This window comes from Eurypyga helias, unplaced genomic scaffold, assembly GCF_000690775.1.
Source record: "Eurypyga helias isolate BGI_N326 unplaced genomic scaffold, ASM69077v1 scaffold5576, whole genome shotgun sequence".
NCBI classification, from domain to species: Eukaryota; Metazoa; Chordata; class Aves; order Eurypygiformes; family Eurypygidae; genus Eurypyga; species Eurypyga helias.
This window is the reverse complement of record NW_010258417.1, coordinates 4,457-22,140: the sequence shown is the minus strand read 5'-3', so window position 1 is coordinate 22,140 and position 17,684 is coordinate 4,457. Positions and strand designations below refer to the sequence as shown.

General features: G+C 46.1%; 1 protein-coding gene across 1 annotated transcript in view; it reads right to left on the bottom strand.

Moving 5' to 3' along the window:
* Window positions 1-15,945, bottom strand: part of LOC104511617 (pseudouridine-metabolizing bifunctional protein C1861.05-like) — a 23,724-nt gene extending 7,779 nt beyond the window's left edge. Inside the window, exons 1-12 of the mRNA XM_010154307.1 lie at window positions 15,861-15,945; window positions 15,223-15,337; window positions 13,771-13,945; window positions 13,074-13,185; window positions 11,985-12,091; window positions 11,041-11,167; window positions 10,391-10,511; window positions 10,027-10,112; window positions 8,843-8,967; window positions 7,523-7,582; window positions 1,763-1,829; window positions 528-622 (exon numbers count right to left, since the gene is read on the bottom strand). Coding sequence (XP_010152609.1) covers window positions 528-622; window positions 1,763-1,829; window positions 7,523-7,582; window positions 8,843-8,967; window positions 10,027-10,112; window positions 10,391-10,511; window positions 11,041-11,167; window positions 11,985-12,091; window positions 13,074-13,185; window positions 13,771-13,945; window positions 15,223-15,337; window positions 15,861-15,945 — 1,275 coding nt within the window. The remainder of the gene's footprint in view (window positions 1-527; window positions 623-1,762; window positions 1,830-7,522; window positions 7,583-8,842; window positions 8,968-10,026; window positions 10,113-10,390; window positions 10,512-11,040; window positions 11,168-11,984; window positions 12,092-13,073; window positions 13,186-13,770; window positions 13,946-15,222; window positions 15,338-15,860) is intronic.
* Window positions 15,946-17,684: the final 1,739 nt, after the last annotated feature.

Here is a 17,684-nt window from a genome sequence, read left to right as displayed (position 1 = left end):
CCCCGGCCTGGGGGGGTGAATGCCTGCTGCTCCTGGCTCCCTGACCTTGGTGGACAAGCTGCTGCTGTGGTCAGGTATTCCTCTGGTGCGCAGGTAGGGTATGCAGAGGACTCTACTCTGCACTTGGGAGGGGTCCAGCCTGGGCTTCCAGTTCCAGGTTTTCTCTGATGATTTACCCAAACCAGGCTGATTCTGGCATTGCTTTGTCTATTCTCAGAGTCAGGTTTTGCATATTTCTGGCTGTGCTTAGGCCTTCCTAGAATTTTTCATGGTTCCTCCTGATTCACCTCTCTCTCTCCTTCAAGCACCACTCTGTGGAGCTGAATTCAAACCCCAGGGTTCAGACTCCTGGTGGTACATACACCTAGCCAGCATTTTGGGGGATGGTGCCTTGCCTTCTAATTGTAATGAAATGATTGATAAATTATTCCTCCTCTTAGCCTCATAGAAGGTGGCTCCTGTGTCTGCCAAGGTTGAGAAAACTTTCCCTCTGTGTAACGCATGACTTAGGTTACTGTGCAACGTACCATGTGGCGACAGTAGTGCAGGATGGACTCTGAATGTTCATCTTTCCCCACGGCTGACAGAAAAAGAGGAGTCTGTCCCAGACGGCTTAAACAGTCTAAAAGCAAATGGAAACAAAAGATGTTAATGAATCCATCAAAGTACTGTGAACGCAGTGACAGCCTGTGCAGGATGACTGTCTGTAGGAAAGCCCTCTCCTGGAAAACTTAATGCCCAGCAGTCCTTGTCTAGAAGGATGTTCAAGATGAAACTCAGCCACAGCTGCTGCAAATGACTGCTTGGGGTTGAGTGGGGTGACCTACAGCTGCACCCGCTCTCTGAATCTCTAGGTTTTGTTTGAACATCTGGGAGTGGAGGAAAAGAGAAGATGGGGGAAGAAACTTCTTCCCCCAGGGAATTTGCACTTCCCTGGCATCCTCTCCTTTACAATCACAGGCATATGGGCTTTCCCACGTTGCTTCTGTGCACGGCCTTTCCTGCTGCCGGCCTTCCCACACTGCTGTTCCCACCACGCTGTCTTACCAGCACCACTGAATCTGTACGGATTCACGGGAAACCCTTCCTCCTCTCCCTTCAACTAACCACAAACTATACCTCAATGGGTGGCATGGGTGGTGCTTTGGTTTTCCCCTCAAGCTTCCCGATTTGCGATCTGAAGTGGCAGTAGATTTGGGTTAGGGAGATTTGGGAAAGGTCAAAAAGCTGGAATAATCCTAAAATCTCTTTGTAAACTGCCCCTGCTAATTTCAGTACCCAAATGCTGATCTGCTGCTGCTTGTGGGGGAGCACCAGGCACAGCATAACCCCTTCCTTGTTGTAGCTGGTTCCTCTTGTCTGTGGTGCATGGATGACCATCTTTGTATAAGCCTATTCCTTTCAAATTCGCTGAAGACATCCTCCTGTTGCCACTGTAACCTGGCATTAATTCAACATCGAGGGGCAGGCTGGCTGTTCAGCAGCCATAGGAGATCACCGAGGCTTATTTAACTTTGATTTGGGGACGCTGTGCTATATACTAGTTAACTTCATATTTGTGGATCTCCGTATTCCTGACCCCAACTCCCTCCCCTCTTATTTCTTGGAATGGCCTCTACCTTTTCCAGGCAGTCTGCCCACTGGTATGTTACCTAACGTGTCCCAGATCTTAAGAGCCCTCAAGAGCTCCTGCTGTTGAAGGAATACCGAAGGACAAATCGCAGCTGGTGTGCGCCCACGGGCAAACCCGAACACTAGGCACCTGCCAAGTTTCTTCCAACGCCGCCAAAGGTTCGTCTCACCCTTCCAGCGTTTGTCTGCCCATTGCCCTGGAAGAATAAATTGTTAATTGGCAAAAGTGGAAGGGCTGCTTGGCATAGGTGCTATGTGTCCATCAATACGTGAAGCGGATGTTGCTGAAACATAGGTCAGCAATTAGAGGGAGCAGAAGGCATCTAGCTACCGGATTGAGGGCAAGGCAAACTTCTGCAGTCATCTTCAGCCTTGGTGACAACGGCTCACTTCCTTAGAGGGGAGATCAAGCAGATGCTTGATCTCCCCATGCATTGTTATTTTGTCTTATTTGCTAAGACCTCATAGAGCAACGCTAACGAGTGTTTCAGTTGATACTGGATCCCTCTCAGTTTTCCTGCTCACAACAGCGCTGGGACTCCAGAGCTGCTGACCCAGACCTGACAGGCTCTGCAACTGCCTGCCAGGCCACTTAGCTCGTTCCTTAAGCATTTTCTTGATTTATTTGTTTGCTTTCCTCTTTTTGAAGGTAAAATTATGTTTGTTAGCTTTGCCTTTACTGCCTCTGTACTTCAGTCATGGAAGGCTCTGTTTCAGCATCTGAATGCTTTTTCACTCCCCCTTCTCTTTCCAAGCATCTCCCTCATCCAAAACACTCTTCTTGTCCACGTGTGTGGTTATCTACTTCTCTTTTCACTTGCCTCTGCCTTCTACTCCTCTATCCATCTGTCAGCCTGTCACAAACAGACAAATTGACAGAACACAGGTACTCCCTCACCCATCTCCTCCTCCTAATTCTTCTGCCAGAAGAATTATATCAGTAAGTGCTCAGATCAATTTGGGCTTCATCTGACTACCAAATGGTTTTAAAGCTCTTGTTTCATAAAATCCTGAAACATACTTTCCATTTCTGAAGACAGCTTGCCAGTGGTGGTCATAATGATTTTCACAGTTCTGGATAATTCAAAGAACTGTAGAAATGGTTAGGATGGAAAAGACCTTTAAGATATCAAGTCCAACAGTTTGCCTAGTACTGCCAACTCCACCACGAAACTATGTCCCTAAGCACCACATCTACGCATTAATTAGGTGATTAAACCACCTCCCTGGGCAGCCCCTTCCAATGCTGAATAACCCATGAAGAAATTTTTCCTAATATCCAATCTAAACCTCCCCTGGTGCAACTTGAGGCTGTTCCCTCTTGTCCTGTCACTGAGTTCAGACTAACAGGCCTGTAGTTCCCTGGACCCTTCTTCCAGCCCTTCCTGTAGGTGGGTGTCACATTTGCTAACTTCCAGTCAACTGGGACCTCCCCAGGTAGCCAGGGCTGCTGATAGGTGATGGGCAGTGGCTTGGTGAGCACTTCAGCTGCTTTCCTCAGTGCCCTTGGATGCATCCCATCTGGTGCCAGAGACCTGTGTGTGTCTAGGTGGTATAGCAGGTTGCTAGCCATTTCCCCTTGGATTATGGGGGCTTTGTTCTGCTCCTCATCCCTGTCTTCTAGCTCGTGGGGGCTGGGAACCCAGAGGACAACTGGTCTTACTATTAAAGCCTGAGGCAAAGGTGGCATTTTCCTCATCCTTTGTCACTACGTTTCCTCTTGCATCTAATAAGGGATGGAGATTCTCCTTAGCCCTCCTTTTGTTGATAATGTATTTATAGAAACATTTTCTATTGTTTTTTATGGCAGCTCTGGAGCTTTCCAGAATATGTTGAGCATTTGGGTGGCAACCACTGAAGCATGTGCATGCCCATACACAGCAGCTCCTTTCTCTTCCCCACGTTAGCCCAGATGCACCAGAATTTCCCTGCACATACATGTTTTCCTTGCTTGTAAACCCCGCAATCTATCCTAAACAAGTAAATATTGCCAACTCACAGTAAGAAATATTCTGCCTCTAACCTGTCCCTGTTCTTGAGCATTCTCAAAGCTTATACTGAAGCTCCCCAAGGACCCTTCTTCTTCCCCCATGCAAAACTGTCCTTTGCACACAATGCTTTCTTCTGCATCCAACCCCACAACTGTAAGAGGCTGCTCTCCCATCTAAATATGCTCTTTTATTACTCTCCTCTGGCATCCAGGCTGGTTTTCTTGCCCTGGCTCTCCCCAGTTCTGTAGTCTCTAAGACTTGGTGCCAATTCTTGATGCCTTTGCTTTTCTGTCTGGCTGTTTTCCAAGGCCTGAACTGCTCAGACCACCTGAGCAGAACCATCTGTATATAAGCAACCTATGGCCTCTGTCCATCGTTCCACTACCTGTCACTCCTCATTAACCCCCATGCCACTTCATTACGTTTGCTCATGGTCTCTTGGAATTGCCACTGGTACTGCCAGGAATGAGGGTATATTTCCTTCTGGAACTGTCTCCTGTTGAGTGTTGCAGATTTCAGAAGTATTGAGCTTGGCTATTTGAACTCTGAAGCTCACTATCCACAATAGAAGCAGCCAAGGAAAAAAAGGCCCTACTCCAAAGTAAAAAGCAAGGAAGCTTGCTGAAGCAAGTCAAACAACAGGGCTTTGAATACCAGCCCCTACTTCAGTATTAAAAGAGGGTACTAACAGCCATCAGTAATGAGCACAAGCTCTATTTTATGCAGTTCCGCTCTCTGTTTTTCAGAACTGATGCCTGCAGGAGCGTTGAAAATACTCAGGAGCTCCTCTTGTTTTCTGGCACGCTGATCTTCTCTTTTAGGCCCCCGCACATCCCAAAGGCAGAGTTTTGGGGTTTTATGCCAAGCCTTGCCCTACCAGCAGATGTACCAGGCTCCCACTCGGGGATCCAGCTGTGGGTGACCTTTGCTGTTGTACAACCCCACAGGGTCTAAAAGAAATGAAGATGCTAAATCTTTCTTTAAAGTAGCAGGTGGGAGCAGTGAAAGTCAAACTAGCAGCCTGCTTTTGAAGAGGAAGGAACGACTGGCTCTCACCGCACCCTGCCAGCTCAGCGGCAAGTCCGAGCCGTACTTGGGTATCTCTTCTACATCGTGTGCAGGTGGGGCTGGCCGAGATGAAAGGACTTAGATGAAAAAGGGCTTGCTGAGATCATTCAAAATAAGACTGGGCAGATGCTTTCTGGCAACATTTCAGAGAATTGAGAGAGCTTCTGGGACCTTCTTCCATGTCTGAAGTGGCTTAAGTTCTTAATGTAAAAATAAGACTCGGCTCAACCTCTGGGTGTCCTGGTTAGCACCATAATGCTTTCTCTGAGCAAGACCGTGCACCTTTCTCTGCAGGTCAGTTAGTTACTCACAAAGCACTTTGCTTCTGGATAACCTTGAAAGCCGTATGGGAGTTACAGCCAGGACAGAATTCAGCCGGTTCCTTGCTAAGACAGCATGAGGGATGAATGGTACCCCAGTGCTTGGCAACAAATCCAGCATCCATAAGGGTGGGACCTGCTGGGTGCTGAGCCCTCTGGAAAAATCTGTCTTTAAAAGCCAAAACAAAGCAGTGCTGTTGAGAGTGCCTTTTCCTTTGTGCCTAACCACAGCAGCTGTCAGCAGGATGTTGTGGCTGTCAGTTCCCAAATCCTCCTGCAGCTTGCCACTTGGGTAGCTGCCACAACGGACCATCAGCTCTAGAGCTCGCTGTTACACAGAAGGGCAGCTAAAGCCTCGCTTTTTCATGCAGCATTAAAAATCTCTTTTTTCCTTTTCCCCCATCAGCTGTTCCTGCTGGAGTCTACAGCTGCCCTTGGGCCCTCCCTATGCTGTGGGTGCTCAAGGGATCTGCACTCACGTCTGACGTGCCAAGGGGTGGCTGCCCACCAAACTTAGCTCCTTGTCCTGACAGCGGAGTGTGAGGTATCTGTTTTATCAGTTAGATTACAGCTGAAGCAGCTGAACTTTTGGGTTTGCAAGCCTTCACAGCTGATGCCACAGCATGTGCTACCCTTGACCATTGTAACACTGTTTGTCCTCTGTGTCACTGATCAGAAAACTTCCTTAAGGACAGCTTCCCCCGCATGGTTTTCCCTCTCTGAGAGGTCTCCACTGGCTGCCCCATCTGATGTTTCCTGCCTCTGCAATCAGCACAGAGTAATTTGAGGTGCCAAACAACTTTTGATCAAGTTTCACCACCTCAGTCTGTAGTACTTCATTGTGGTGGTGCATTTCCCTCCCCTCTCCCAGATCCTGGACCATTCTACAGCCTTAAAAATTCACGTCAAGCCTTGGCCTTTGTGCAGTGAGTTTGGCAGTTAAGCATCCCTTGACCATACCAAGCACTCCTGTGTAGCTAAGGTTGAAGATTGGGAAATTCTAACAGGTATAATATACCTTTGTGTATATATATCTCTATATCTCTAATCTGTGTGCGTGTGTGCGTGCAATTTGATTTTAAAACTTTAAGTCCTTAACTACATTTTTGCATTGATTCATTCATAATTAATTTACTTAATCTAATGTTCTGATTTATCTTAATAGTGTTAATGAACCTTAACTTGCTGCTATTCCAAAGTTATAGAAAACACAAATCATATGTTAAATCAGCGCACTGGCATACCTGAACCTAATCCCTTCAGACATAAACCATTGATCAAGTCCAGGACTAGGAGTGGATTCAGTCACACCTAGGCTCCCCTCTGAGAAGGAGTTTAGAAAGCAAGGCAGTCCACTCTGAACTTCGTGACTCAGTGGGAATGTTTCCCTTGCCTTCATTCCCTAACCCTTGCAGAAATCACACCAACCCAATTCTGACTCAATTTCCCTGACCCCACGTAAATAATTTTCCCCGATCCATGTCTAAATCATTCTAACCTGATGTTAATTTGATTTCATTTTTGTATGCTTTTTCCATGTCGAATAAGTGATAGAGTGGACCTTGCCACTGAATTCTGTTAAGTAGCATTTTCTACAAATTCATATTAAAATCACTTTTCCCTCCAATATCCGTGATCTTTTAAGAGGTCTAAACTCATGTGTGGCATTCATATAGTTCAACATAAATTGTATAGACGATGCATGTGGCTGTCATTTGCCTGGGGAAGTCCCAGGACTATTCCACTTCCAGCTTCTTGGTTGTTTCTTGTTTAAAACAAATTGAGAGGGAGAGGGTCTGGTAACATTTAAACTGTTCCATTTTTTTTTAAGGATTTGTGTGTGTGTGACTCAAATCCTTTATGACTGAGGAAGGTGGCTCTCCTGTTTAGCTGTAACTGTGTCAGTACCAATTTTCTCAAAGGTTTTGTACCACTGTTGGTACTCTGCATGGACACTCTTGCTCCTGTTCATGCTGCTTTCCATAGCTAAGACAGTCCCAGGTGACCAGAGCTGGTTTTTACCGAGGAATTTCCTCCCTGTAGGGTCTGTCCTCGAATTACAGGTTGTCATAGCACAGTGAGGGTCTTTACCCATTGGTCCTAGCTCTTTGCATGTGTGCTTCGAGAGTGCCCTGGGCAGAGCTCCTCTGCTAAAAGAGCTCTGGGCTTATGGCATCAGAAAATAGCCCCAAGGCACTTTAAGACAGACTGTAGAGGCCAGAGTCATGATTGTAAGGATGACACACTGCTCTGTCCCTGTCTTGAGTGGTGGGAATAGTGACCTTCAGCACGGGAACAGAGTAGGTCAACAGGTATCACTCCACTGCCCACCTAGACAGCGCGCCAAATACACAGCACTGCGCCTCCCAAACCTGTGCAGGTGTGCGCATACGGACGTGTGGGTCTCAGGTGTGGATAGCACCTTAACCCCCACCTCCCTTTGGCTAGGCACTCCTGCAAACGTAGATGGAAATGGCAGTGGTGTGGAGAGAGCGGCTCTAGATACAGTACCAGGATGACAGGGTTCTGCACCTTGGCTATAAAGTCAACGTTGACACCTCCAATCACCACCTTTAAGAGGAAAAAAAGAGGTAAAATATTGGTTGGAAGGAATTGAGGAAAAAGGTTCCAAGTTGTCTTTGCTTTTCCTAGTGAGTTTTCCCACCCTCTTGTATTTTAATTCAGAGTGTGAAGGCCTGTGCTTATTTTGGATGGCCAGACACAGGTCTGTGTAACCCCAAACAGAAAGAATATAAACCTCTTCTATGTGGTGCTTTCTGAATTATGTCCGCTCCTAGGCAGCCCCAGCATGGCAGGGAGGATGTTATTGCGCACACATATAGGTGCTGGTGGTTCCTCTGTTCGGTGATAATATAAGAAGCTGCATGGGTCTGCTCATGTCAGTGCCCTTGACGCCATCTCTTGGGACAATTCCTGACATACCAACCTCAGAAGCGTTCAAGCACAGCTGTGTTTAAAAAAAAAAAAAAAAAAAAAGAGGCAAAGAAAATGGGGAAAAGTGGGCAGAAAAATGCAGTCATTTCTTGCAAGCTCCCAGGAGAAATTGCCATACCCAGTGACACTTTACGGATCACTGTCTTATTGTCCTACAAAGCAGTACAGCTCCACAAACAGGAAGTTTCCAGATTCTTTGGGGACATGCAGCAGTTTTTTCTCATTCCATCAAATGCTGGGTTATTGCCTCAGGAGTCACTGCCCTCTTTTATGTTGACAAATCCTATTTCAAATGGGGTTTAGAAAATTTTTCATCTCTCTGAAGACTACCTAATATAGACTTCCAGTAAATTATGTGGCACACACGGAATCCAAGATAGTGAATAGAGTATTAGGGTTATAATGGATCTGGTTTGGGCTATGCTGTACCTCGTGTAATTTTGGCAATCATGAGCAGGGGGCCAACAGAAAGAGATATTTATAAAACGTGTATGGCTCAGCAGCTCAAAATATCTCCCTCCACCCTCTTCCAGGTCTACTCCTGTAGTCACAAGTTCCCTGGCACCAAGAGCAATAGAGTTGAAGTTGTACATAAGGGCACAGTAAAAGATGATTAAAGTTTTAATGGATTTGATGATCTAAGACTTAATGGGATTATAGCGCTGTCAGTGTTTATTCCCTGTAAATGTGGATAGGGGGAGGAGGAGAGGCTATTTATCTGAAAAGAAAAAAAAAATACTACAGAGAGAATGTCTGCCAGTGTGAAGCAGAAAGATTGGTGTCTTGCTGCGTCACCTTTTACTTTTGGGAACAGATATAAATGTGTCCTGTGCTGTCAGCAGAGAGGCATTATATGGAGGGCAGCAGGGGACTCACTGGCTGAGGTGGGGTTGTGTCCTCTTGCCGAGGCAGGTTCCCCTTCCTTCTGGCTTTCTGTAGTTTGCTCAGGGCCACTGCAATGCAGCTGCCCACTTTGGCATTGTTCTGGATCAGAGCAAGGTCTGTTTGACATTTCTTTGAGGAAAATAAAGAATACCAGCACGATTGCCCGGTTAGAAGCCTGCACAGAGACTGCCTGGAGGGAGAAAGCAGAAAGTGCATGCTGTGAGACTTGATAGATTCCATCCCACTATACCATAATCCTTTGAGAGGCATATATACTGGGTTATGATACTGCATGAACACCCTGAATTTTTAAATTTTTTCATCTTCCTCCCCCTGTGTCCAGGAGAGAACATCTGTCGTCTCCATCTGACAGATAGGGAACAGAAGCAACGGCTTCACAGAGCAAGAAGAAGGTGAAGTGCTTAGACTAGAGCCAGGAGTCTAAAAACCTCGGAGGATCTTGGCCAGCTTTTCCAGAAAGAGATGCCTATTGAGATTTTTGCAAAATCTCTATAACCAAATTTTTTTAGCCATTTCAACAGAATATCAGAGGCTTTGACAGCCTCACTTTGCATACAGCTCTAATATCCAAAAATACTTTTACTGGTCTGCCTTGACTGACCAGGTGTCCTGGAGGGCTGGCAGTGAAGCCTGGATGTGAATCCAGCTCTCCCAGATCCTACACTGGCATCCCAGCCAGTAGATCTGCTTTTCTCTAGACTGTGCAAGAGAATTTCTGCTCACCCAGGGGTGTTTTTCTTCCAAGGTTCTTTTACTCTGCACCTGCATGAAGAAGTGGCTAAGACTGTGTGATGTACAGCACTGTGCTCTGGGAAGCCCAGGTACCTTCCAGCGTGCAGTCCCACCACGGACAACAGTTTCCCAAGACTCCATGGAACAGGCAAGCTCAGGGATCAGATGTGAGGGATCTCTTTGGGCTCTGGACCACCTGCTGTCTGTGCTGGCCTCCAATTTTTAATGTAAAAGTGGATGAGGAGAGTGAGGGTGCTCCTGAACAAGTAGGATGCAGTTGCTAAGCTCTCATTTGTTCACAGATACTGAAGTGTTTGCCCCTTGCTAGACTGTCAATAAAGGGAGTGTTTTCCACCAAGCATTGTCAGAAGAGACGTGAAGTACACTGGAGTATTTTTCCCCCCCATTCAGTAAAAGGATACTAGAGTCCAGCGATTTCCCATCAGTTAATTCATTGAGCTTCTGTAACATAAAAGGGGTCAGTTCTTTGCCTGCGATCCCCTTGGATCTGCAAATGTAAAGAAAATGCCTGTAGATGAGAAAGACTGAGCTGAAACAACATCAGAGGAGAAGCACTGCTGCTAGCAGATAATTTATCTCCATAACCACATACCATAAAAAGTCCTGTAAACAAGCTTCAGGTTAGATAAAAATAGAGTTGAAAGCATGTTGTGGGCTCATCCATGCCCAAGGTTAAGCTGTGCTACAGCCCCTGCAGCAGTGTCCCTGAAGTGTTTCCCCAGGAGCGCTGGGTGAGTGAAGGACAGGGCTTGGGTTGCTTCTCACCTGGCTTCGCTGAGCACTCGCTGGATGGCCTCTTCCAAGGCCTGGCCGGAGGCAGCTCGCTCCTGGGGACAGGGCACTGCTATCAGCACCCCGCTGCTCAGGCCTAGCCCCAGAGCACTGGCTGGGAGAGGACAGGCAGATCATTAGCAGTTCTCCTTGGATAAATCAAATGCTGAAGGAAAAGGATAGAGGAGAGTGGGCGTGGGGTGAAGGAACCTGAAGCTCCTGTTCTTAGCTGACCCAAGGACAGGGTCTTTTCCAGCTACCAATCCGTTCACATCTGCTTGCTGCTTTTGAGTTTGTCTGTACAATAAACGGGGCGAAGATTTTTTTTTTTTAAAAAGAAAAGTGATTCCACTTCTGAAGGCCCAGAAGCTGTTTTTGTAAACATATCAACATACGCATTTCCTCCACTTCACCAGTATGAACAAAACACGTATGAGCATGCTGTGGTGGCCGCAGCTAGCTAATGGCTTGCTGTAAAGACTGAACTTCCCTGCTGCTTTATTTTTAAGGCACTTTTGGTGGGATGGCTTGTTTTTTGGGACAAACTCTTCTCCGAAATTAAAAAAGAAAGTGCCCCATCCAAGGTGATTTTTGTGTCCCTTTTTCCCAGAACCCTACATGGGCCTTTCCTTTCTGAAACACACCGATGAGTTCAGCTGCCTCCTCTTCATCCCGGACGTGATATGGTGCCTGGAAGCCACTCTGGCGTGAGAAGAAGGCTGGGAACTCCCTCGACTCCCCAAAGGCAGCCACGCAGACTCCCTGAGTCTCCTGCAGCAGTGGACAAGCAGGTAATCAGTGGAGGGAAAGGGGACCCACCAAAATAATGTGACTTCTTCCTTCTACCCAGTTAGAAACTGCCTTTCTTTAGGGTTTAGTTATTTTTAGACATCCCGTTCTATTCCAATTTATCACCAACATTTTTCAAAGCAAAGAGCCAGACATGGTAACTGGTTAGACAGAGTCTCGCTCTCTGCGACACAGGAGATGCACAAGCCCTTTGCTCATGCTCGGAGCTGATTAAAAGCCACGCAGCTGTCATTAGCGCAATACTCAGGCCAAGGTAACGACGTGTGATCTGACATACGTCGTGAGGTGACAGGAGTATAAACGAGTTCTGTTTGCGGTTGAGAAGCGTGATGTTGGTCATCACCTGAAGTGCTGGCCCTGGTGGTTTCCAATACACCATACCTTAAAAAGTGACTCTTCTAAAAAACATCTTGATACCTATTTTAATTCTAAATTTATTTTAGTGTTTCATGGATCTAGCTTGCCTGATCCATTGATTCTGGAGCAGTGTCCCAGAAAAGCAAGTCTAAGGACAGAGAAAGAGGGCACAGCTAGTGCTGCCTTTGGCCTCAGCTGGAACAGCTGCTGGAACAGCCCCTCAGGCATGGGTAGATCTATGCTGGGGAGCAGCCCAGTGCTTGCACAGCCCCAGGACTACAGAACTGTAAATATGACTTCATGTCCTCCCAGTAGTAATTTCTAAAAATCTTAGGCTTAATACTTACCCCAGCATCGCTGGGCATTTTATACACAAAGTACAACATTATTTGCTTTAAGCTCAGCAGCCCATGCTACCTACCAAATATTCCAGTGTCCTGCCAATATCAAGGATAGACTTGACTCCTGCAGATACAACAGCAACCGGAGTTCGTCCTAGCTCTGTCAAGTCAGCACTCACATCCAGAGCTGTCAAGGGACAAGCAGCCATTGTATCAGTGATTGCGTTGTACTCCAAGCTGATGGGACCAGCCCTCTTAAAAAGCCATATCTGCCTCGGATGCCGCTGCCTGCTTTTGTAACCACTTAGATCCACAAACAAATATTACAGGTTTAGATCATGCCTTTAGGTGTTGAGATTGAAAGGGATACCAACAGAAAGACGTTGCATGGCTTAGGGCAGAGGTGCAGCCTTGCACTGTATCTTTTGGCTCTTTGATCACATCAATAAACAGCATGCAAAAATTGGATAGAAAAGAAAGGTGGTGTTGTACAGCAAAGACAAAGTTCAAGGAGATAGAACATAATGTAAGTCGATTTTGATTGTGTTATTGACATCACTGGCAAAAAAATGTGCCACAGGAGCATTCCTGACCTTAGGAAACTTCCTGCCCTGGAATTTACATCACATTTGAAAAGGATGGCATCTATCAGGGCAGTGCACTTAAGCTGTGCTAGGAATATATATGGCTAAGGAGAAAGAACGTACTTAAAGGTCACAAGGTACACTGTAAAGGCTGGGCCATTTTCCAGAGAGGAGCATGCACCCCTAACGTGGACCAGGGCCTAAGCCTGTTCTGTGGTGAGACTCTCCTTCTCCTCAGCTGAGAGTCAATAACCACTGTGCTCAGCAGCCAGTATCAGGTTATCCAGCCAGTACCAGTAGGAGAGGTACAGTCAACTCCTGTCACACCAGAAAACAATACCCATATAACCCGGTGTAAGCAAAGGATAAAGAGAAACTCCCACCATCTTAACAACTGGCCAGTGCTCAAGGGGAATATTTTGAAGCTTTTGGAAAGGACACACCAGGGAGAAAAAAAACAGTCTGGTGAAGAAGAATGATAACTTTCTCCTTCTGAACAGTTACTGCAGGACAGGCTTGGAGAAAGACAGAATTAAACAAAACAGTAGCAACATAGAGAAAAGTAGAATGTATTGATTTTCTTACTGTTCTCTCCTCCCCGATGGACGCCTCCTATGCCGCCCGTCACAAACACGGGGATTCCTGCTTTGTGTGCCGCAATCATTGTTCCAGACACGGTAGTGCCACCGGACAAGCCCTGCCAGGGGACAGCCAGTCACAGTCAGCACCCAGGGTGACACAGAAAATGCCACAGGCGGGCAGCTATGGTTGTGGTCTGACATGCAGCAATGTCACAACAGTCTGCTCACACCAGCTGACAAGTGAAATTCTGATACAAATATTCTATTAGGCAAAACCGCAGAGGAATCATCGTCCCTGCTACGTAAGCCGTTCTTGCCCTGATGATAGCAAAGGCCTTTGTTCTCCAGGGCTTTCCAACCAGAAGGCTTCACAGATAGCTAATGTCACCTTAAGCTGTCACCTTCATCTCAGGACAGCCTGTGTGTCACAGTTTATGCGTAACGCGACGATGACTTTTCGTGCCAGTGCTCATGGCTTGCCAGCCAATGCAGAATGACATTTCAGGAGCCCTATTTCATGGCTGCTATTCCTTTACTCTGTTGTATTTTGACTCTAGATAGGACCATGTTTGAGCTTACCAATAAGATACCACTTTACATGATGGTTTTAAACCTCTTGAAAATAAACCTGGCTTGAAGCTGGAGAGCACCATGCTGCTGCTGTATAGAAAACACCACAGTAGAAAGCCTGCACACCATACCTGGCTGAGGACGAAGGGAAGATCTCTCCGGGACACTTTAACTACATTTTTACTGCTTGCCAAGAACTCAAGCTCCTTGTCTGTGAGTCCCACGTGTATTTGACCCCTTAAAATACCGACAGTGGCTGGTACTGCTCCGTTTCTTGTTACAATTTCTTCCACTTCTCTGGCCATGCTAGAATAACATAAACAAGACAACCATCAGAAAATTAGTGAGGCAAATAATCAGGCAAGAAAACTGCCATGTTTGATGGCCATTGTTCCCAGTTTCATACAGTTCTTTTGATTTCAGGTAAGTCCAGTTCCTCTTCTGTATCTCCCTAATGGCAGAAGTCTTTGCACTTGAATTTCCAGAAGCGTAAAGCTCCTTTTCAGGACAGCAATGTCCAAGCTCTGTGCTTCATTTTGGAGAAAATTCACTCAGTTTGCAGGCAAATCTGGTTGTACAATAGACTACTGAAAATAGGGATCTTCCCCAAAAAGGACCTTTCTATATCTATTACCTGTTATTTCTCTGAGATCAGACCTTCGCAGAAACCCCAGGTAATTCAAGCCCTGCTCAAATGACCAGGATATATTTTTCACAATACAGGCAGTTAGATATAGAGTAACAATACTGCCAAAAGGCCACAGCCTGAGGATACTCTAGGCCTGCAGGCTAGTTCTTTCTAAGCTCTGCAGGTTTAATATTTTATCATTCATACACTATCCTTTTTAGGACCAGCATCTTTTCACTTTCTGAGCTATCTGTACATACTCTAGGCAATCTTCAACTACTGTAACTACCTCCTCTCCAAACCCGAGTTTTTAGAGCTTCATTCTAAGACAGAATGCCAGGCAGAATAATGGTCAGGTAAAAAGCAAGATGGAAAATCAGTACTGAAGCCTTCCTGTGCTTTCTGGAAGCAAGGATGGAGGGGAAAGCGCAGTGATTTCTGGCACTGTAACTCAATGAAATGCAAGCCTACTGAACATCAATAAATAAATGGTGGAGAGGGGGGTTTTCTGTAAAGGGTACAGAAGGCAGTGAGGGACCAGTGGTTCTCACAGTAGCTGCTCTGAGTGGTGCTAAGGAACAGATTTCACTATTGTGTTCCAACCCTCTTTGCATTACAAAAGATATACCAAAAGAAACTGCAGAGTGTTTTCAATGTCCGGACAAGCTGAAAAGGCTGGTAGCTCTCTCAGAGCAAGTGATGACATTGTCTGCTGCCACATTTTAAAGGAAATCCAAAATTTAAGGTGTTGGATAAATGGGTACACCATATGGGACCTTAGAAGTAAAAATACAATTGTTTTACACCGGAGCTCATATTCTGCATGCCTAGCAACCTGACATTTCCGTTTGCTCTTACAAGGGATTTGGCTTGACCAAGAATCCTGATACTGACCCACCAGTTATATGTCTCATTCTTACAAGGTTGCTGAACGAAGAACACCAAAATCCATCACCTCAGATTCTGAGGATAGGCCATGCCATGGGTAATGATAGTGCTTTCCAAGGCTACAACTGGTCTCCCCTCCACCAGGGCTTCTTGTACGGAGGGCTGAATCCTGACATAAGCATCTGGGGATAAACACAGAAAAGTGAATTATTTGTGTGGGTATTTGCAGTAACTACTGAGCTATTTTATAAAAGGCAAATTAACATTGTCACAATAAATCTATCCCCCTCTTCAGCTGTTCTTTGGGGTGAATTCACAAATAACTTCCTGAAGACTAAAACTGTGGTTTATGTAAGTGAAATATTTGCAAAATATCTCTACTGTTAATATGAATAATAATCCTCATCACCACTCAGTTTTCCTCTGCCACCATTTTGGCAGCTGTGTTGTCACTGGCTTCAGTAACATTACTTTAAATGAACATTACTGCGAAAAAACTGAGCCCTGCACCATGCCCAAAGAATATGTTTTAAGAGTGGAAACACCAAGGATACCATAGTAACTCAATATATTGCAAGACTATAGTCCATCAAGACTACTGTTGCTCTTTGCTTTGTTCCCAGTACACTGCCAACAAGGACCCTGCTGCATTCTGATGAAGAAATTGATTTCCAGCCAGGAACTGTTCCAGAATATGCTACTCACCATGGAGAAATCTTCTCACCTGGGTGGTCCCACATGCCACAGCGGACACACGTCTTCCCAGGCTATAGGTTACCTTCCTAATCATCTTGCGTATACGGATGGTTCTGAGTGAACAGAAGTAAGGTAAAAGGAATTACTAAAAAGTAATTTAGCAATTAATTAATTTGGTAATTTAGTAATTAGCAGTGATGTGACCACGTAAAGTGAAATGTATCATCTTTTGCCTTGACCTTGGAAGGTAAACAGGCCTTGCCCAGGAGATGGCCTGGAGACTCCTGGCATTTCAGGCATGAGCCAGGGTGTCAAAGCAAAATGTTAAGCTGCAGAAATGGAGTTGGAAGAAGCACTGTCAGTGCTGGGCTGAAATCGGGGTGGAGCAGAGGAACGGATGAGGAGTAATGAACTAGAGAGAGTTTAGAAGTAGACAACCTTCCAATTTCCAAAGCTACTTGCTCAAGACAAATTGCAGGCTCAGCCACCACCACCTCCAACCTCAAAGACCAGAAGGAGAAATCTACAGGGCGGATGAAGGCAGAGGAATGCTACAAGGAGATTAACTTGGGTTTTGCCAGTGCCTAGGAGGAAATAAGCAGTTCAGTAAAATAAAGAAAGGAGCTGAGAACTGGTAAACCAGACTGGTAACTCTGTTAGTTAGACGGAGGAAAGAGCAGCTTTCCCTAGAGCCAGGAGGCTGTATGTAGGCTCATGTTACACCATCATCCTTAGTGCAAATCCTTGGAAGCAGAGTGGCAATTCAGCCCCGGCACCAAACTCCAGAACTCCTCTGGTCTCTTAGCAACTCCTACTCACTTTAATTAAATTCATTTCCAAACAGAGAAAGAGGAGGGGAGAGCTGTAAAGGGTAAGAGGCTAGTCTGAGCCGGGCCTCAGGGCAGCTTCACTGGCTGCTTCACATGTTTTCCCTGGGCATTTGGCCATATCCCTCCAGCCTTTCTATTACTCACCCCTTCACCAGGAGGAAATGATTCCTTTGTACCTATGGTTAATTTAGATGGTATATTAATTAGAATACACTACTGTGTTCATGTTACATTCAGCAGAACATGGCTGTGATCTCAGTAGCGTGTGACAAAACAGCGATGCAGAACCATCTCACACCCAGGAAGAGGGTTTTTTTGCCCAAATCTAAAGACTTCAGCTATACAGGACAGCTTGTAACACAGGAAGAAGGACCAGTTCTGCTACATGTGTCAAGCCACCGAGTCAGACTTTGTCATAAGAAGCAATACACACCTGACAGAAACTGCAAGGTTTTTTTCCACTTTCCAAATCCCTTTAAAGACAAAAGTCTTTATGGAATCATGACACAAAAGTGGTGCAAGCTTTTAATTCATGCTAACAACCTCTGCCTGTACGGTGCGAAGCTCAGCAGCCCAATCGATTCCTGCAAACGTTCTGGTACGGCTCCGTGCGTGTGTGTACACACCCCTCGCTCTCCGGGGCAAAGTCAGCTTTGGGATAAATTCATTAAGCAAACAGGACTGCGCCAAGGCTCGGTTGAACTGCTCGAGCTGTGCTCTGAATTTTAACAACCCCCCCAAACTCCGAAGCACAGCAGTCGGGAGTGCCCAAGCCGTGCTGGCCGGTGGATAAAAACCAGCTGGTCACCACCTGAAGCCCAATAGGAATTAGCTGATGTTCGCTGGAAACGCAGCCAACGCTCAGCCTGGGCCGGCTGGAAGATCTGTGAAGCTTGGCAGGTTTTGCAGCGAGGCCCGTCCGACCTTTCGCCTCGTAACGAAACTTTGCAGATCCCGAGTGCGAGTTTGGGGCAGCTCTAGCGTAGAGCGGCTTTCCTCCCTC